The following is a 22,558-nucleotide window of genomic DNA, read 5'->3' on the forward strand; positions in this document are numbered from 1 at the left end:
ATATCTAATACAATGGCAGCAACAGGAGGAGAAAATGATGTGCTATCTCATTGTTTCATTATTACCCACAGATGAGTTAATCTCTTTGAAGTTGTTTCCCTTTCATTACTAAAACCCCAAAGCACTGCATGCAGGCAAAACATACAGGATAAACACACAAATCATAAAGTTGAGAAAATTAAAAATCTAAATAATGGTAACTTAATAAAAGGAATTAATGAGGACCACAACTGGGCAATATGCATGTACTAGTCTGTTCATAAGATAACACAAATGTTGAATTTAATTTTTTCCAGCATGCATTTGAAATGGCTGTTGACATTTTAGTGCAGTCTTCTTAAATATTAACAAGCTGTGTTATATGCTCATATGAACAGAAAAACATCCCCATCCACAGAGAATAATATCCCTTTGTTTTGCATATACTGTATGTGAGACAGACTATGAGACTTCAGATACGGTATACCCCCAACAAAAGACAACAATTTTAACCTGACAATCATGTTCACAGTTTGATGAGTTTTGCAGCAAAGTTCAAGCTATCCATTTGAATTGTCAAAAACATGTACAGGACATCCATCTCCTTTCTCGACTTCACACTGAATCTTTATCTCTGGCCCCTTTGTCCTGTTGCTTTTTTGTTTGCTTTTACAGTTAACCTTTTTGCCACAGCATCATATTAAGACGTTTCTTAACTCTAAAAGCCTCTTAATTCTTGTTTTTATATGTCTATCATGTTGCCTTGACAACGGATTTGGCTAATCCCAAGTGCAAGAGGCACAACTGCTGGGCCATATAAAAAGGGCAGCCTGATGCACAACATTTGTAATATCACCTGGACTTGGATGTCTGATGTCTGTTCACTCTGATCTTCCCTTTGAATATTTTGTTGATGTTGTGAAGTCATATTTGTACACAGCTTCACCACCTCACTGTGTGTGTGTGTGTGTGTGTGTGTGTGCGTGCGTGCGTGCGTGTATTTTGCCATCGGTCTGGCAATCATAGGGAATAACACAGCTCCATGATTGCACACTGCCCTTGAAATAAAATCTATTCCCAGTTGAACTCAAAATAGCCCGAAGCTTTTTCTCACCAAACTCAATATTTTTCCTGTATACATTCTGCTATAGGTGGCCAAGAAACATAAACAAAAAGGAACAGTAGTAACCGACTCCTGAATCACAGCACACCTACAGTATAATTTACTTAATGCGCCCAAAAAAAAAGTTTGTTGTTCATCATCCTAATCATCGTTATAAGATTAAGAAATGAGCTGTTCCTCTGAGTAATTATAAAATCACAGTTACAAATAAGTAAGAATACATATATATATATATATATACAGTATACATATATATATATATATATATAAATATATATATACAGTATACATATATATATATATATATATATATATACACAATATACATCAGATCACAACAGATAAACCTGTGTATACAATTGAGCTCTTTTTTTTCTGAGCAAATGTGCTTTAGTGCTTCCTAGGTTAAGTGCTATTTTGGTCCTTTTTTCTGAAGCATTTTAGATCTGAGGTGCTCTTTCTTCTTGTTAAATGTCACCGACAGCTTTGACATGAAAACTTAAGTTAGCTGTATCCGACCTGTCATACTGTATTTGTAAACAGCTTACGTTTCCTTCTCCGAGCTTAGGGGAAAGGAGGTGAAGCCTGACAGCAGACAAGGGTTTTTAACAAACATCCCCACATGCATACATAATGCCTCATTTCAAAAAAGAGAATGTTTGCCGCTCCATTTAATATGTAGTATTTCTCTGAGCGCCCAGAGGATACCTTCTGTCCACAGTTTCAATGGGCTGCATGCACTATACTTAGCAACCCTTAAACTCACTGTATAGCAACATAGTTTACCACTTCTCCTATCTATGCATCAAGGGAATGAGTGATTTAGATTAATGGGATTACACCTCCTGAGGAATCCATGTGCCCATGCAGATTCAAAGTTTCTTGGAATAATCCATCTCATGATGAATTGCCTTGGGTTTTCGGATGAACTTGCTGGGCAAACTTTGGACGTCATGCATTGGCCACATCAGCTGTTACATGCTGTGTCCGTGTTGCGTGGATATTGATTGATGTAGCTAAGTATTGCGATTGTTGTCCTACACAGCAGCAGACAAGGCCAATAGAAAGCCTGTGGATTTCTATGGCTCAAGCAGGTTTAACTCATCAGCAGAATAGAAATCTCTTCGGTCCTCAGGGAGTTGGGCTGGGGATACATCAAGGGCAGGTGTGAGGAGACAGGTGACCCATGACCCTTGCCTCCCACTAGCTGACCTTGGAACGAGATTTATGTCCCTGAGCTCAGGCTTAAATCTTTCTCACTTGATCAATTTTAAGATGTATTGAGGGTTAGGCAGGACGCTTGGGATGAGAGCTCAATATCTAAGTATAAAGAGACACTTGGGACACGGTGTATTTGTTAAGTCACCTCTGTGTTTTCTAAACTTTTTTCACATCTGCTTAATTCAGCAAAAAGAAATGTAGCATAGCATTGCATTTGGAAATGCCCCAACTTTGCAGTAAATGTGCAGTCGTACATTCTCATACTGTATATTATTTGCTTAATGAGCCATATTCGGAATTTGAATCAGCTGCTTAAATTCAACAGCTAAACCAAAAGATGTGAGGGTACTTGTGCTTTTTCCTTTACCTATAAATCTGCGCATTCAGGATTATTTAAATTATCAATACCTCTGAGATTGCAGAAATATACTGGTAGTATTCCAGTAATGCTCTTTCTATTTTTATGGCCATTTAGTTCACAAGCTGAATCATAAACAACTGTAATATGAACACAATTCTCAAGTGTTTTCAAATGTGTTTTTGCATTTCCTAAATTGAATGCACTATAAATCGTAAAACTTTCTTTTTTTTTATGAAGGAACCTTATGTACTGTACAAGATCCAGCATTTTCCAGGCGGATCAGATTAGTATACTGTGTGTAAACCCCAGGGCCTACCCCTAAATGTGCTTACCCAAATGTACACGAGGCGAAGAAATGTGGGCATATTGACTTGGCAACTGGATGTCACCATGGATTAAGAGTGGCTTGCTTGTCAAAAAACGCAATCTCGGAACACAGTGATGATCCGTAAGCAAAGACATCTGTTCAAGTTTGACCGAAAAGTTGCAAACAATTGAGTGACAGGACAAATTATGAATAAGCAGACAATGAGTGAGCACATTTGATCTGGGCCACTACTTCATTTCAAACCTGCTCTTTATAGAAGAAATGTATCTGTCATTTTTGCTATGCACTATTAAAATATACAATCACTAATACACTAGTAACAGTGGTGAACAAAATGTATCTGAAAGAGACTTTTTTTAAACTCCGATTGGTTCCACTAAATGTATTATCCTGTTCTATATTTGAATGAGCATGTGCAATGCTTTATCTATTTTGTAAAAGTTAAATGTTGGTAAATACTCAAAAAGAAACGTTAAAACGGTCTTCAATATTACCATCGTCACCACATGGAATATGCAGTTAAAATGTTTTGCTTTCGACACACCATATACGCGGGCACTAGTGACTTGGTGGCACGAGTGGCTAAAACATCAACCAGGTGGTGATTTGAAATGTCTCACCTTTGGAAGGAGCGAAAGTAAGCAGATGGCAGGCCTTTAGGGTCCAAAGCACATTGTCGACAACGAATTGCAGTCCAGAGGGGAAAGGGATGGCTGATAACCTCCATCCCTTGGTTCCATCTGCTGAATCCTAAGCAAGGACAGTGCAAGCGGACATGCAAACCCATACACTGACATCTTGCATGCCTTATGTAGAAGTGTACAAAAGCTGGAAGGGGAAGAATTATTAATTGTTTTTAGGATGTATTATGTATATCTCCTGGAAATCTACATTTTGTTAGTCCAGTAGGGCTACATACCCTAACAACATACTGTCGTTAGTTACCAAAATAACTAAAGCAATTGTGTGAACATAAATGTAGTTTTGCTCAAATTAAAAGAAAATAAATTACATAAGTGTTACTTTAAAATACTGGATGCAGGTACTTTTTCTGAATCACAATAACTGAATAGTATCTCAAGATAAAAGAGCGATGATGCTGTTACAACCGAAGTTGGATGGACATTCTAAAGGCTTCAGTCTGGCATTTGAACCTCCAATACAAAGCAATCTCTCGACTGTTTCCAGGACATCTATTCAAAGCCCCTCTCTGGCTCTTTGGGGTGATCTGGAAAGAAAAGACTTAGCAAATAGCAAGCAAAGGCAATTGTCAGAAAACACATGCCAAGCCTGCCTTTTGTCTTGTTGAAACAAAGTGGTTCGTCATGTTCTGTACATTCACCAGGTTCCAAAATAGGCTTTCATCACAATGACACCATCTAAATCCTATTGTGGCAGAACAAGGCAGTGTTCTCACAATCAAATAGAAAAGGAATAATGTTGTATCTAATTGCAGTTTCTTCACTATATTCACCAACTGGGTCTAATCTAGCTCTATTCATGGCCGTGGTAATCACAACATAGTCTGTGCTGCAGAATTACTGCCAAACATAATTCAGGCTGTTATGATTACACAACTGGCATTGGCAGGAGCCTACAAAGCCATCAGTATAATCTACATACAGTTGGTTGTTTTCATTGATATTGTCTTAATATTCGAAGGAACACTGGACCTGAGCGAGTTACTTTATTCTGTAACTGCTGTAAGTGCTGCAGCCACTCGCTCGCTCTGTAAAAACCTGCTGCATCCACAATATCGTTCTGCCTATTTGTATGTGACGGGAGGTCCCCTCTCCTGCCACGCTTCTACAGTATGAGGATTGGGTACAGTAAGAAATCAAATCATCTGCTGAAACAACAGCTGTTTGTACTTGTCTAATGGCTGCAGGATGACTGTTCATATCGTGGCTCGTTGAAGCTGTCACAATTCATTAATCTCGGGCCCGTCTGTGGGGCCACACTGTCAACTTGTTTTTGGATTGGACATCTGTGGCTACAGAAGCAGGACACATCATGTAAGCACTGAGCAGGCACCTCACACATTTGCTGTTACTATATATACACATTGATGCATGTAAAGTTTAGTAACATTTATAAATACATTTTAATATAAATATTAAGTTAACAAGTAAGTAAAACATGGATTTTTGTGTGCATTCGGTAAGTGAGCAGCAAGATCAGCCATTGGACATTTCTTGAAGGTGGGGTTTATGCATGTCTGTTGCTCACCCTTGTGCAATGCTGAATGTGTTGTAAGGTGGATGCATTGCTGGTTAAACGCTGCAACAGAGAGCCCTGCAGAGATACCTCCGACCGAATGGCACATCAAGCAGCTTAGCTGCAGTATTAGTGAGGCTTAAAGTAACTTTTCAATACAGCAATACATTGAAAAGAGACACTGAGGGACACTATATGCCCTCTACTGGTTGATACAAGCAAATCATTGAGGAGAGTTTGGTGCCTTCCTTATGCGTCCACTTGACAATATTACTATTCTGGAAATGTGTCTAACAAAGATATTACATGTAAAGGTACATGGTACCAGTACATGAGTAATGAGTCCTGCGTGACCTTTAGAGCTTTTTCTTGAGGCTGTGACATGCTGCAAGTTACAGTAACTGTAACCATTTACAGTTTTTGCAAGTATGATTACTTGTGTAAATGTGTTATTGGTTAAGTTGGTTTGATTATGGCTAAGTTGAATTATTATAGGCACTTGATTTTGAATGGAACTTGGAAATAGAGGCACATTGTACAATAATTAAAGAAAGGGAGATTATTTATTTATTTTTTCATCTACTTATTGCTGATGTTTGCAAATTGGAACAAATGAATTATAACAGCATTGAAGCGTTAAAGTGAGATGTACAGTTTGGCCCAACCCATAATTGCTTTTTCAAAGACTAGCCTTGGAAGTAATTAGAGGTCGGTATAAAAAACACTAACCATTCAGATAATCAGCCTGCCATTAACACCTTAGGACTGTATTCAGTTATCAGCTTGACCCTACTTGAAAAAGACACTGTCTCTGCCTGATTTGCAGACTTTCCTCTTAAGACACAAAGTGTTAGTGGATTGATTGGTGCAAAGGTCACCATGTAATACTCCCAGCATGTACAGCTTTACATGGTTAAATACATGTTAATCAAGTTAGACCGAAAATTAAAACTGTCTTAGGGAAGCCTAGACACCCTTTGATTTTTATATTAAAAGATGACTTGATAAGAACCCATTTCATTTTCCTGATCATATGGTTAATGTTCATTTGGCAACAGGTATAAGTGCAAATAACTGAATAATATCTGCCTGCTTTCAGAAGCGCATCAACAGCTTCAAGGAAAAACAATTATTGACTTTCAGTATGAAGTTTTATTCATGGTTAATTTAATTTCGTACAGTATTTCAGCTGCAATAATTGATGCACCATCCATGGATCATTCTTTTCACAAGGAGGGAAGACAGCATCCTATTTAATGTTGTTATTTTCCCATTAACACCCTAGAAAACATCAAAGGAAGAGTGATTTAATTAACAATGAGAAGAGTCTGTGTACAGCCGTCTGCATTTTGCAAATTACACTTTGCTGAGAATAAGAGACTTATCGGGTCCATACAGACATCGCTGCACACCTCAAAAGAAGTTGTGTTGACACAAGGAAGGGGAAAATACATGTCTCCCCCTGACAGAATTATCCTCTTCACAGGTATTTTCAGTTTCCAGTTTCCAGGTTGGAAAATAATACCCTTTCTTCTTCTGCCAGTAGAGTTTACAATTCTTTGTTGTGTGCTCTGTGAAGTGTGGTCTGCACGAGAAATAACGATGAGCTAAGTGCCGTATATGGAATCTCATTGTGATTTGTTTCTTATAGCATTTGAATTCTTGATAATTGTTTATGCCTGGAAAGTGTCCCTAGGAAGCTGTTTCATAATGATTAGTACATTCTTGCCACTTGGGTTCAGAAGCTTTTCGCCTGTTTACTCCTGGCTACGATGTTCAATATAGCCCTGCAAACTATAAAAGAAGTGCTCTCAACATGTTTAATCTTAAAAATGGATACTATTTCAAATGGAAATGGAAAGAAATACCATTTGGGGCATGTTAACCACTTAACATGTTAATTGTACAACCCTGCTCTTTAAAGACCTGTATGAATCAAAGAGCAATTGAAAAGAGGATTGAAGCCAGATGCATTCTTCACATCTCTAAGCACTGAACACGTTGCTGCGATTGTATTAGCAGTGCAGCTAGTTTGATTAAAGTCATTCAATCTAGCAAACTTAACATCTCATTGATGTTTTGAGGTGAGGTATGATGTCTGATTATATTTCCATAATGAAATATGAATAGAAATGACTTGGGTCACATGCTTGCAAATTAGAAAATTAGTTTATACTGCTTGTCAAAGAGATGGATGGTTAACATCCGGCCTTTCTTCATTCTGACTTGAATATGTTGACTCCCTGAGAGCCAGTGTAAATGAATAGAGTGGATGTGGAGTGGAAAGAGATAATGAAAGAAATGCTACAAACCATGCTGTATTGGAATCAAACATAAACGTTTTTTCGGACTGTATCCGCACTGCCTTTTTTTCTTATTATATGGACAACCTGCAGAGGAAGTTGCCTGCTCCAGTGCATGCCTTAATAATAAAACGGAGTACCTGAAATGTTCCCCTCAAAAAGAGAATAACATCTTCAAAATAAACAGAAGAAAGTCTATAAGAGAGAGCATAACAAGAGGTGGAGACAGACGGAGAGAGCAAAGGAGGAACGAAAGAGGGAGAGCAAAATAATTGTATTTTATTTCAAGGGGTGACACTTTAAACAATTCAATATCATACCCGTGTTTTGTTGCACTGTTCCTCCTCCTGCGTGACATTTCTGGGTTTGAAAGTGCCTAAAACAGCTCACCATGGCCGTGTGTCACACCAATTCACATTGAGATATCTGCAGAGAAATGATCCGTTTCTCCGTTGAAGAGCACTCTGGCGCTATTATTCTGGATTTAAGTGAGCCACCACCACAGGTGAGAGGAAGGAAGGGCAAGGCAGAAGAATGCCGTGATAGAAATGTCACATGTAATATAATCACAGTTATTGTATACGTGTACTCAATTGTTCTTCAATGCCTGTTAATTGTGTTGCTAATGCCATTTTTGAATGTCATTCTAACTCACATTATTTCAGGGAAGAATGAGGAGAATGTTTCCGGTTCTTTATCATTTATTTTAATCATCATTTTCATTATAGCTTGAATCAATTATGGACAACCTTTAGTACAATTCGATTAGCAACCGACGTCTTGCAAAGAGAAACAATAAAGCCATCAAACCATGTGACAGAGGCTTTTAAGGCTGTTTAGAGTTAAATGTTAATCCAAACAAGATTTTGAGTGCTACAACCTTTAACTTAATAACAATAATATTAACAATATAATTTGTAGACCTAACTTGCTTGTTTTCCCTTGATTTCCACACCTGATTTTAGCTTGCACCCTGACTGTTTATTGCAGATGATGCTGAGGAGTGAGTGTGGGGGGAGGGTTGTGTGAAAGTCATCAATCAGCATTAACCATCAGCTCTGAGCTATTGACTGATGATTCACCACGGCAGAATCTCCTCTGACTCCAAAATGAAAGGCAGCAGCGGCAGCAGCGGCAACGTGAGGCACAGACACTCCGTTGATTGGCACCTCATTGAGTCTGGCGGGGGAGCCTTTGATTGCACGAGCTGTCAATATCACATAATTGTTTTTCTTACATACATGGTGCCCTCTGTTTTTGCAGCAGGCTCTACTATTCAATTTGCCTTCACGGCATTGTGCAGCTACTTTGCAGAACTTACTATCTTGATCTATTATCATGAAGTGCACCCATCAGCTGGCCATACAGTGATTTTATAGCTGCATTTATCCTGATGTTGACTCTTTGAGCTAAAAATAGTGTTGGTACAATACAATCACCCAATATTTCATCGTAACATCAGTGCATTAGGATTCATAGCCCATACCAGACAGCCAGATTAGCTGCATATGGTTGTAAATCTGTCCTTCACAGCTACCCAAGGATGTATCAGAGTAGCCAGTTATGCCTTGAAGCTTTAATTGGGCCACTTTCAATTATCATATTAAGTGTGTTACTGGAATACATATATTGTGCACACTTCTGTCTTGACAAGGAGAAACTCAGCGTGTATTCACTGAAGTCAGGTTAAAATTGAGTTGAAATGTCTTCTTAAATGGCACCCATAACTGCCAGAGAAATTGTTCAGTGCTGAGAGAGCAACACCGCTCTCCACCCCAAGGTCAGCGGAGAAGATGTCATTTAATTGAAACTGTCTATCTGATAGTTTGAAATAATTAGCAATATCATAGCAGCGAGAGGAAGAGTCTGGGATGACAACAAGTAAAGAGGACATCATGCAGCTCCAGATAAAAACGGCAGACTGGTGGCAAGTCATCAATTCTGGTGAATTGAATGTCACTGTGATTGACTGCATTTGAGTCTGGATGTCACACATGAAACTCAAACAAGTAATGCAAACAAGACATATGATACTGAAACTCTGCCAATAAGGAGATGTGACTAGCAGTCTCTCTTTTCCTAGGAAAGTGTATCGCTGGAGCTGCTTTGACCCAGGGTCTCATGCAATGGCCACTGAACGCTAATGGAAACAAAGCCTCTTGTCTCTGGCAGATACATTATTATGCATGCATGCCCTCCTATAATCCTCCACCCTGTAGGCTCCTGGTGGCTTTCTCCTCCCACCCGTAAAACAAACTCTGCCACCCCTCACCCCTGAAAGATTTCAGAAGTCACTTCTGCAGGGCCCAACATTTCCGCACCAGTTAATAAAGGGGAAATGGATTGTATCCGTGTTGCTGTCTTTGCTCATAGTGAATAGGAAATTATCATAGAGATGAGTATTGGTGCCTTCACACACTGAATTACATCGGGGCGATCCTGTTTTTCTCTGTCACACACTCGCACACACAAACGCAATAGCTTGAAATAAACTGCAGGCTGAAATTGGCTATAGTGATGTCATCACTATAGCCAATTTCTACAGACACCAGGACATTCAGGGCTTTATTTTTGCAAACTTCCTGTCTCTCCAAACCTTCCCCAGGCTCTGCTAAGACATGTCAACATTAGAGTTGATATAAGATGCCAGGCAGAAAAATATGACGTAGCCATGCCTCTTTGTGGGGTGTTAGAGAACAATGAAATAACTGACATAAAGAGGTTGGCACCCCGAGAAAAACAACAAGAGTCCTCAGGGCCTGATAGGCACACACAATCAAAGAGGTTCGGTGTTAATATCTGATAGTTAGCGCTCTAGGCAAAACAGCATAAAAGACATTGAGGGCAATGGGTAGCTGGAAGACTCGAGAGCAAAGCGGTTGTGTGGCTATTTTCACCGTGTCCTCCTCTGTGGACTGTTGTAACCACTGGAGCATTCTCTTCATCATCGCAGACAGAACACAATCAGCGGACCTACTTTCTGCTTTTGCCCTTTTATTTTATTGGATTTCTTTCTGTTGCGACTATTTTGAAACCAAATAGGAGCTGTTTTTGCCACCCAAGAAATTAGAGCAGTGCTGTAGACACTAAAGATGGTTTTCCCGCCCAAATGGTCTGATTGAATTGTGATGTACAATGCTAACAATATATTCAGATCAAATCTAAAACTGTGAATAAGACAAATTATATGCTTCACAATAATAAAAAAAATATATATATTTTAAGAACTATGGCCAATGATTTATTATAATCAGTATGCAATTCCTCAGTTAGAAGTAGAATTGAACTGACTGCAAACTAATTACATTCAGTTCTAATTGCATTTGTACTTACATGATATAAAAAAGCTTGAGCTAGAGTAGTGAATAAGATCACCACACATCTTTATTATGTGCAGTTCATTTGTGTCAATAGCACTGTGTGATAGGACTAGCGTTTACATCTATTAATTGTGTTTATGTAAGGGGAACAGTTCTCATGATGAGACAGCCTTATGGTTGTTTGGTCTGAGAGTGAAACTGTAATGAATGCGTTGCTTCACTTAGAGTGCTGTTACAAACAGCAGCAAATGGAGGCTTTTCCTTTCCCGCGGGTAAAATGAAGGCACTGCAGCAACAGTTATTTAAAGTATCGAAAACGTTGATCAAATACATTTTTCCGAAAAATCTAGCTGTTCATTTCACCCCTGTTTTGCTTATGTTTCAGCTACTGCCATTTTACATAGTCTCTCCCCCGTGTGTCTATCTGTATCCGTCACTCAGGCTGTTGGGAATGTTAGATGACAATGCCTGCACTCAACACACCCCAAATGAAGTGCTTGGTGACAGAAACATTAACCCAAGCCACTGAGTACCTTCGTGATTTTAGTGAAAGCATATCTGTCAACAGGGCCTGGAGGAGTAAAATATATATATCTGAACCTTCAACAGCTGGTGTTTGGGTGGAGTTTTGTGACAATCAACATCAAAACAGTAAAAAGCAAAGCTGTGATTTATTGAAAGTGCCCCTCGGATCTGCTTTCATGTTTGCCAGCGATACATTATATGACTTCTCTGCTGCTTTCAAGAACATGGCGATGCGGATGAATTAAACATGTTAAGCAGGAACCGGTCTTTCTGTGAAAGCTTTACCCTTTTCATGATAACCCCTTTTTAGACATTCAGTGGACTTATCACAGCGTATAAATAGGACAGAATTCATTATTCAGGGGAGGTTTCAGTGAAAAATTAATAGTTGTCCCTGGAGGAGAATCTGTGGCGCTCTGGAAAAGGAAAACCTTTAAAGACTACATGCACTGGGGAATCTGGACAGAGTCTGCCCCTCATGTTAAAACCTTTACCATGCTACACTTCACACTGATACTGCAAATATAAGTTTGCTCAGCACTAATGACTGTGACTAATACAGTATACAGTCTGCATTCATACCTAAGCTGTCCTCATAATATGTTGAGGCTGGAGGAAGAAACAGAAAAAGGATAGCATAGTGTCCTCTCCTGACACTGACGCCTCATATACAGTAGATTACCATTTTCACAATGCTTAGTCGGACAAAACACAGGGACTTAAGCTGTTGACATCTGAAGAGTGACTATTTGTTGTTACTGTACAATAAACGCACACCAACAACTCAACACAAAATGTACAGCAGGTCCTCCTCTCAGCAAGAAGAGATTACAATTTCCACCATGCCCAGAACACTCATTCACTGAAAACTTGCCGCCGCTGGTGCTGAGTGGTTTTCAGCCTGCCAGTTATCCGTTGAAAGATGGTCTTCACGATGCCTTTGTATCCACTTCCTATCTGCCCGACCATGGAGGCAATAACAGTAATGTATGGCTAAGGGAAAACAGAGCTAATCATCAATGACTGCAAGATATATAGCATATGCAGTGGCACCTTGTTTATTACCCTCTCTTCTCCTCCTGCTGAATCCATCGGCTATAGAGTCAGGCTGCCAGATCCGCACGCTTCTTCAATGTTAATTTGATTCATTCTTGTTTTCCATAATAATTGGGGGCAATGGGTCAGTGTGATGAATTTGCTAGCTCCATGACACGGGATGGAGCACGGAGGTGGCTGTTGTACAGTTTGTCTCTCCGCCATCATGTGAAGGCCTTGTTTTTATCAGCTATATTTGTTGTTAACGCAACAAGTTCTTCTTTTCTTTCAGGACCTGCTTATGCTTCGAATCGGCTTTTAATTATTTCATTTTAAAAAGGGAAGCTTAGAGGGTTATAAGTGACATTTACATTTTTAGATCAAAGTCATTGCCTAAAAAGTCATGATTGTTTGGATAGTATTCCTCCTGGAACAATCCAATCTTCTTGCAAATATCAAACAGCTAAAGTCAGGTCCTACTTAATCAGCCTATTTTCCATTCTTTTCTAAAAAAAAGTTCCACTTCCTTTTTATTCTGCGCTCTTTATTTTCATTTCCCAGACCTCACATTATCTACAGTACACAATATGGAAATGTTCATCCATGTGCAATGAATTTTAAGGTGGATTCACATTTTTAATCTCATAAATATGCATTTATGTATTGCTTTCTTGTCAGTGACGGCGCACCTACAGTATATCCACAGCATCGGCCAGTGTTGGCACAAGTGACGACTCCCAAAGAACAGAATGAATTCCTGCTCTTGTATGACATTTTAAAGAGGGATGGTGTATGTGTGTGTGGGCCTCTGTGTGTGGTGGTTTCGCTGTGTGTGTGTTTGTGTGCATGTACATGAGCTTGCCTTGTGTTTCTACCCCCCATAGAAACGCTGTGCCTCCTCCCCTGTGTGTCATGGTGGTGATGAGCGCTGATTGAAGATTGTTATGGTGTTTGCACTTCTCATCTACACTGTGTATTTGGCCAGGCCTGATTGTGTTGATGGTGACACACAGGCATCTTGTCCTCTGGTGGGGAGGCCCAATAGTAGTCCAGCACAAATGAAGGAGATGTAATCAAGCAATGCCACACACAAAAAATCAAGTGTGAAGGAGAAAGCTGTGTCTGTGTTCTACCTTCCCAACTGTGCTCCTTGTTGATGGAAATCACACAATTACTTGTTTTGCTTGCCTTAAAACAGGTGATGTGAAAATGAGAGGATTTTTCTCCCTCTGACAACAATGGAGAATTCAAGATAAAGGAATTAACATGAATTGAGTCCGTACATTGTGTTGGTGTTGTATATTCTGAGTGGAGAAATGGGGTGCTTCAACCTACAACATGTTCTTAATCAATTGTAACAAAAAGAAAGAAACAAGTGCCCGGCTCAAGAGATCCTTTCTCTCTTTGTGCACTTTGTCCTCTCTCTGTGCTTTGTTATTTGTTTTGGTGTTCTAATCTCAACCAAGTCAATAATATTCTTTGTTGTCTGAAATTGTGTGTCAGGAACAAAAAGGCCTCCTCCTTTTGTTGAAAGTACCTGTCTGCGACTTTTCACTCTCTCTCAGACTCCCAGATAAAGTAATCATTAGATGTTGTTTTCTGCCTGCAATTACTTTCAGTTACAATGGGTCAAACACTAGGAAAGCAAAAGGGGTCGAGAGGAGACGAGGCTAGATGGATTACAGGCGAAGAACTGTATAGGTCCCACAAGTGCTGATAAATACGTATGTGGCTCAGAGACTCTCCCTGTTCAGCGGCGTCTCAGTAAATGCATCAAAAGTAATTAGTCAGGAGTATATATGGACAACCTCGCTCCCCTCTTATCTGCTTCACATTGTCTCCTTTTAAAAAGGCCATTCATTGCAAAGGGTACTATTTGTCTTTAAAAGCAAAGGAGGAATGCCTTTGCCATTTCTTATATCTCACTTTGTATCGCAGCTGCACAGCGTTGTATCTGAATGTATGTTTCTACTGAGAAATACACTTCTCTATCATTGGTTACTCCTTAGCATTCATTGGCAGGCAGCTCTGAGAGCATGTGATAGCCGTATAGAATGGCTATAAGAATAAGACTCTGTATGGAGACACTTCTATTGTTTCATTCAACAGTCTATAATAAAATGTTTTTAATGAAATTATACAGTAGCTGTCTACCCCTGCATGTCTCCTTATAGATCTTAATACATGTCAGCCTCCTACATGGCACCCCTGACCTCTGCGGCACAGTTGATATCTGCATTCCAAAGAGCACGCCAAGTTTTATTGCTACAATAGAATATTTACTTCCTCCTCGACGCCCTTGTCAGCAGTGACAATGACAGCTCTTAATGCCTTTACCAGGGATTATACAGTACCTCTTCCTGATAAAAGTAAAGAAATGCAAATAGCATTTGAGTCTGACGTGCACTGGAAAGTACATTTTTAGTCTCATTGCTATAGAAACAGGCTTTCTCAGGGAAGTCACAGACCTTGCCTCTGTTTCTGCATATTAATTGTTCATAGTTAAGGCAATGTGTATCCAGGACTTCTAAGTATTTCATATAGTTGTAATTTCTGCGGAAAGCCGACTCTTATGAGCTTTGTGATATCTTGAATGTAATCTTGAATTTAAGCGGGCTGTCATGTGTTTGTAATTCTGTGACAGTGAGATATCAGTCTCTCCTTCAAATGATGATTGCCAGAGCTCTGAAGAAAGTAATGGCATATTTTCAGTTCAGCACCGAAGGGTTTTAATAGTGCTATTATTATTAATGACCATCCATTTGCTTACCCAGATTGTGCGTTTGGAGTGGGTATGAGGCCCAGTGAAGTGAGAAAGTCTTGGTAATTACGATTTCTATTATTTCTACTGTGATTCTATTTGTTTGAAGAAAGCTTCCATATTTGTGTGCTTCTGTCTTCAACGAGACATGTGCACATGTAGCCTCAGTGTCTCTTTTCTCTCACTCTCAAGCTCATCTTGTCCTTTATCACATTAGAATAATATGATAACGACAATATGTTTGCACTCATAATAGCGCTGTTCTTATGGTTCTACAAGATGGTTATTTTACTCATGATCAAAGACATGTTGGCCATTTCAAATATATCGTACAACAATACATCACCTTTAAACCTGTTTTAATTGACATTAAGAGCGCAAGGCTGTAGGTGATAATGCTTTGGGACGTGAACGGATTATTTTCTTGGCATAGTTATATTCTTGTATATATATGAACTTTTGCACTTTTGTAAATGTTGTGCGAGTACAAAAAACAAACAACTTTTGAGCGTTCAATTTCTTGTCTAAGTCAGTGAACATTTGAAGAAAACAACTGTTTTGCCTCGTCTATCAAATCAGACAACAATTATATCTTGTATATGGTGGGCTAGACATTTGAAATCCTAAAACAGCAATGTTACGTAAAACCAACTAACCTACATTTAAATATGGTCATAGCTTAACATGGTTACATGGAGGAATTATGCACAATTTGATATTCATTTGAAAATACTGAGTATGATCAGTCAAAGTCAACTTTAATGTCAATTTGTCTGTGTGTTTGTACAGGCAGAGAGATCGAAATAACGTTTCCAACAATCCCGAATACTAAATACAATAATACAAATATGTATATCCTCTATATATACAATCAACAGATATTTACACATGCACACATTAAGATCACACACAATCAATATATAAAAAAAGAAATACCTCACCAATTAACACAGTGGAATGAGTTAGAGGAGTAGTCCACCTTCCTGATGGCTGTTTGAGCAATCTAATGTCCTAGATGCATGCAATTATCCTTTTAATTAGCAATAATTGGTTTGTGCATGCTGTTATAATAGGTTGGAGAACTTAATGTGACTGTAACTGGCTCTGTCAGTAAATATCAACTGTCATGCTAAATATCTCATGCCATTGTGCTGAAAAGCCGTCTACTATGCATCCTATCTGCGTGCATGTGTTTCTGCCTGTCAGAACTTGTATCTGCATAAGTGAATGTCATGGCCATTAGAGAAAACAAGTACAATGAAGAGCATACTGTTAAAATATAAATATGAAACTCATAAAATGTCTCAACGTTACACACATCTTTGAACAACCTCATGTGTTTGAGCATTGCACTGTTTATCATGGCTAATTCAAACTATTACCTCACCTTGATGGCAAAATGTAAACATGTATCTTTTGATTACCTACTATGTACAGTAATCTGGCCATTAGCATGCAGCAGCATGGGCCTTACAATGTTTATTTCACCTTATTATTTCAGCTTTATAACCTGCATTAAAGGTCCCATGTCATGCTTTTCCGGTTATTACCCGTCCCCTTGTTGTTATGTAGCTTTTTCTGCATGTAAGCGGTCTGCAGAGTCACAAACCCTCAACTACACCCTGTAGCGAGTAAAACTCTAACACAGAAAATACCTGTCGATGCTGCCCCAGAACGCCTCGTTGGAGATTTCTCTTTTTCCATTTACTTCTTGGGTATAGTGACGTATTACGGGTATAGAAATAACAATACACACACAGCTAACTTTACCAGAAATATCTTATATTCACATCTAATTAGATGTTTGTAGTGGAGACTCAGGTGTGCCATGCATCGCAGTTAATGTTTTACATTGGAACACAAATGAGTTTTCTTGGCTGGTTTAGAATCAGAGCTGCACTTTAAGGAATATTATTATCCATGAATCACCTGCATGTCAGCTGTTTGGAATACCACAAAAAGTGTTCGAACAAGCGATGTGAACAATAAGTTGAACACATCTACAAAATAATATAACATAATATAATAGATGAAGACTTTTTGAGGGAGATTTTGTTAAGACTGGATTGGAGGAGCTTCTTCTTTTCATTTAGGCTCATGAATGTGGTGGTGACCTAAACTGCATTACATCAAAATATATGTATGCGATACTCTGATTTATGGAATTATTTTCCATATTTCTGTACTAAAGATATGGAATAAAAAACTAATCAATTTTGTATGGCCACTAAATTGGATTTAATTTCAATCATATTACAGGTATTAAAGTGATTCATTATAACTTTTTTATCTTTTCTAATTAAAATATTAGGAAAGTAATCACATATTAAATACCGTGGGAAGGGGAATTCCAAGTTGTATTGAAGTGCAAAAAGCACACCACACTTTTCTGTAATGTTTTGTATGCCATGCAGCATTCTCTAACCTCTCCCTTACAAATGCCCAACGCTTATACAAGCTGTAATGTTTGACCGCGCGGATGGAATGTCGGCTGAAGGTGGAAGCAGCGGTGTTCGATCTCAGGCTGGCCAACGGATGTGTTGATGTTGCAGAACAAGATTTCTGTAGGCTACCACTGTTATTGACCTTGCATATGACCATAAGATCAACACCTAGGACTGTGGCACTGCAGGGGTGTCTGGAAATTCACCACAAAATAGTTAATAGATTACGCTGCCCTGGAACAGAGCAATCAAATTCGCCTAAAGGCTGTTTTGAATATGATATGAATATTTTCACCTTATTCCTGGAGTCAACAGCAGTCAGTTGATTGCAGGTAAACTTGTGTTACATAGTCATTCAAGTCAGCAGAGTAACTATAACACAGTTTTGTTTCAACCCCATCACCACTTCTCAGAAAAGAACAATCATTTCAAATGAAAAGGTTTGATCCAAGCCATGATGTCTATTACACCCAATTGTTTGCCATTATCCCCACTTGTCTGCCATTCAAATTCCTTAAAAGGGAATGTAGAAAAGACTATTCTCAGCATCAGGGGATCCGTGGCGTCAGTGATGTGTGATTCCATCCCAAAAGCTCCGCGGGGTACAGTTGTTTCCCTGAATACAAAAGACAACGGCATCACAAGCAGGCTGCGGCATACCTCTAGCTGACGAAGGCAGCCAGAGCTGTCAGCGACATCACTCACGCCGCGCTCCCACCCTCCCAAACCCGCCACCGCCTATCCAAACTATCCCGCTGGAATAGTAAATAGTACGGGCCCGATTCTTTTTTGTTAAGGCTGGATATGAAATATTGCATGCAGAACGGTGAGGCACTGAAGGCTGTTGAAACAGAACTGCTGTGAGTTCAAGCTGTGTGAAGTCACAGAGCCACAGACTTCCCTTTCATTTGTAAAATACGCGAAGTTAAAGACAGCTTCACCTATGGCTGCAGAGATCATTTCAAGTTGAGGAGGAGAGAGAAAATCTGGCAGCGATTCAATTCTTAATGTGAGTGTTTCTGTTTGGAACATTTATTTGTGTGTGTCAATATGTATGCTCGTGGAATAAGAAGTTCATGGTAATAGCATTACCTCATCAAAAATGACAGTACCCTGAAAAGATATTACCAACAGCAGAAAATACTCGGAGAGAGATTGAGTCAGGGCACAGCCGAGACTTGGCTTAGCCCTTTTGTGCAAGCTCAGAGAATGAGAAAGCAGCATCCATTTTTGCCTTAATGAAGTTAGTGACCCTCTGAAAGGTGACACATTTACCGCCCAGGGGATTTATACACTCCTGCTCCAAGGCTCCAGTTCAATATTGAGAGGACAGATTTGACTCCACGTGGGCACTTCAAATATATCCTCACAATTTATACCAGGCGATTCATTTTCAGACACTGCATTTTCAGACACTGCTCTCGTAATTAAAGTTGACGCTGTGCTATTCAATCCGTTATACAACCTTTTATTTTTTGGAGTCCGGACTGGAATCACTGATGTAGGGTAATCAGAAAATGACTTTTCATTTAGTAGTATGGCATCTACAAGGTGGCTAAAAGATTTGCAGATGTTTGTGGAATAGAACATGCAGAAGGTGTGTGTGTGTGTGTGTGTGTGTGTGTGTGTGTGTGTGTGTGTGTGTGTGTGTGTGTGTGTGTGTGGTGTGTGTGTGTGTGTGTGTGTGTGTGTGTGTGTGTGTGTGTGTGTGTGTGTGTGTGTGTGTGTGTGTGTGTGTGTGTGTGTGTGTGTGTGTGTGTGTGTGTGTGTGTGTGTGTGTGTGTGTGTGTGTGTGTGTGTGTGTGTGTGTGTGTGTGTGTGTGTGTGTGTGTGTGTGTGTGAGATAGTTGTCCCCGTGTACTGGGGTCTAAGACCGCTTAATTATTTATGGCATACTTACTTATGCAAATATACTAAATAATTTCTACATGACAGCTTGAAGCTGAGAACTAGAGGAGCGATGTGATGTTTGAATGAGGACCCCTCTTTCCTTTGCATGGCCTACGAAACATAACACTGCAGGGTCCTGGTTGCCTTGGTGCACACTGTTTTACATTCTAATTATCCGGCTTGACAGCCTTTATTGCTGAGGCCTCTTCCCAGACTCATTCCACATGTGATGTCAGCACCGGGATAATGGGATAAGATAGTGCTTAGCCTTGCCCTGTCGCCTCCTTGTTCACTTTTCAGATTTGACTTGCAGTTCATATCTGCAACCTAAAGGCTGCCACAATTGACCCGTATATTAGAATTGGCTTAAAGGATCCTGGTATAATACTTTGTTTCCCCCAGCTCTTCCTTTTTGAGGTTTCTTATTTGACCAGATTTATTTTGGATTCTGAAAGATCAGAAGTGTTGAAGGTGTGCCTCTTTGACAGGGATTCAAATAAACAATGCTTTGTTAAGATGTTCATAAAATATTTAACACCGCAAAGCCAATCCGAGACACAAACAGCGAGACATTTTTTTCTAACAATAATTAAGCTACAGGGAATTCCTTGCATATTGTAGGTAAACAGACAGAGTCATGGGAATGCCGATGGAAATGAAATGCTCTGTTGGTGTTTTTCTCATTACAAGATGAAATGAAACATTTATCACTGACGTTCATTCCATTAGAAGGCTGACATGTTGTGGGTCACACTGACAAGGCGACACCTTTCTTGTATTTATTAGGATTCATGAGTTTATGCACTGCTTCTACGGCAGCCCTGCAAAGTCATCGCGTTGCTCGCTGCACTCTCTGTATTTTCTCACCTGTTAGATTAACTGTTGTTTCCCCTCGTCTCTCTTTATGTTTTGCAGCCATCGAGGTGAACCTACAGAAAGCCTTGGCTGAGGCCTCTGAGACCTGTACCCAGGAGTGTCTGATACTGGGCCACTCCGACAGCTGCTGGATGCCCCCAGCCCTGGCCCAGTTCCAGGGTCCTGGCATAAACAGCCCCACCTCCACCCCCATCACCACCGCCATCATCGGTACAATGCCCTCTTTTGGCTTCCAGCAGAGCTGCGCCCGGGGAGCCAAAGTTAACATGATCGGCATGGGGGTCATGGATGGTCGCCATACACTGGGCAGGTCTGTGCCCAAAAAAGATGATCTGGAAAAAGGGATCAACCGGCCGCAGTTCTACAACACCCTGGATAGACACTGCAGTAAGAAGGAAGACCTGATCAAAGTGATACCACTGGCGAGCTTCTCCTCCCATGGGCAGCAGACGCCCACTGGCGTGGGCAGCAGCTCTTTCTTACACGAGCACCAGTTGTAAGAGTAACATACAGATCTGCATTAACCTGACATACATTTGACTTTGAATCCATAGACGGCTTGTGACTTTATTTATCAGTATGCGTACGCGTGGAGGTATGCATAATCTGAATAACTTTGACCAGCTCCAGCTCAGTTCTACTAATGAAGACTTCTGAGAATGGATTTGATCATGAAGATGTTGTTCAGACAAAACCACATGGGATCAGTCTGACAGCTAAAGCAGTTGAAAAAAAAAATGTAAGTCTTAACATAGCAGGCCCATGTATATTAAATAAAGGTAGTTCTATACCAAAGTAGTTCCATTGTAGAAAAAGATAATTTTGCTTTCAGTTTGCTGATGTGTAAGAAATAGTGGTAAGAAAGGGCAATGTACGCTTTATGTACGCTTGGGCCCAGCTTAGTGGGACTGTGTCCTAAAAATAGCATTTCTTTGTGCAGAAACTCTTACAAATATACTCTGTGTTGAGTGAGCTAAATTGGGCTAAATGTTAATTATGAGCTCTGAGTGGATGGTGTTTCTGTTCAAGTTCTAGTGAAGTATTGCTCTGTACAACACGCAGCACAAACTCCTTTGGTGGTGGCATTTTTTCTTTTGTCTTGCCTGAAAGTGTTTCAGGAGTCTATTTTGGTCAGGGGACTGCAGACGGATGAAAAAAGTCTACAAAGCATAACTAGGCCAATGGTAGACAACACCGGTAATCTTTTGCATTCTACATTTTCACCATGGACCAGCACACATAATGAAACCGAAAAAAACTCCAGCATGTCCACACTTGCACAAGATGTTTCTCATTGGGTAGTTGCTCCATCTCTGCCAACTCTATTAAGAAAATGTTCACTTCTTGCATTATCTCAGCAGCTTAGTCTCAAAAGGCACAGACAGATGTGCTTTGTTTCCTTCCCTTTGTTTCTATCTTTCACATATTGCTGCTCAGAAACACTCACATACCATAATAACGGCTATGGAGCAAATTATAAAAAATCTCTATGTAATTATTTTGATGTGTGTAGTCAGTAGCGACCCTCGTCGTGGTTAGGAGGTCTGGAATGGTTCTCTTGGCTAGCCGGAAACATGCTCTGAATGAAAAGGTGGCAAGCACTGAGAAAATACAGCTTAAATTGCGCCCTATCTTCTCACCATATTATTAATAACACCTTTTGTTCTTGCTATTAATTACTAGTGTGTGTTTCTACAACTCATTTGTGCTGCAACGTTTTTTTTATCAGTTTTTACCATGTGTAGACATTGGTATAATAGATCAGGGTGCAAACATTTTTTAGCGCCCTAGTCTAACTGAATTATTGATTTTAATATTATTTTTTGCAGTTATAAAGATAAGCATTGGCATAATTTGAAAGGACCTCCCTGCAGGCTGCCTATCGCCATGACTTCCTCATGCATACACGGCCTGTGTGTGTGTGTGTGTGTGTGTGTGTGTGTGTGTGTGTGTGTGTGTGTGTGTGTGTGTGTGTGTGTGTGTGTGTGTGTGTGTGTGTGTGTGTGTGTGTGTGTGTGTGTGTGTGTGTGTGTGTGTGTGTGTGTGTGTGTGTGTGTGTGTGTGTGTGTGTGTGTGTGTGTGTGTGTGTAAATTGTACTGATGATGATAACTGCTGTAACAGATTGGGTGCAGTATAATCTATTGCTATGGAAATAAGTGACTTTGCTGATATCC

General features: G+C 39.8%; 1 protein-coding gene across 1 annotated transcript in view; it reads left to right on the forward strand.

The window, feature by feature from the left end:
* Window positions 1-22,331, forward strand: part of pcdh11 (protocadherin 11) — a 150,166-nt gene extending 127,835 nt beyond the window's left edge. Inside the window, exon 7 of the mRNA XM_034092901.2 lies at window positions 20,423-22,331. Within this exon, the coding sequence (XP_033948792.1) occupies window positions 20,423-20,883 (461 nt within the window). The 3' untranslated portion in view covers window positions 20,884-22,331. The remainder of the gene's footprint in view (window positions 1-20,422) is intronic.
* Window positions 22,332-22,558: the final 227 nt, after the last annotated feature.

Source organism: Pseudochaenichthys georgianus, chromosome 10 (assembly GCF_902827115.2).
Source record: "Pseudochaenichthys georgianus chromosome 10, fPseGeo1.2, whole genome shotgun sequence".
Taxonomy (NCBI): domain Eukaryota; kingdom Metazoa; phylum Chordata; class Actinopteri; order Perciformes; family Channichthyidae; genus Pseudochaenichthys; species Pseudochaenichthys georgianus.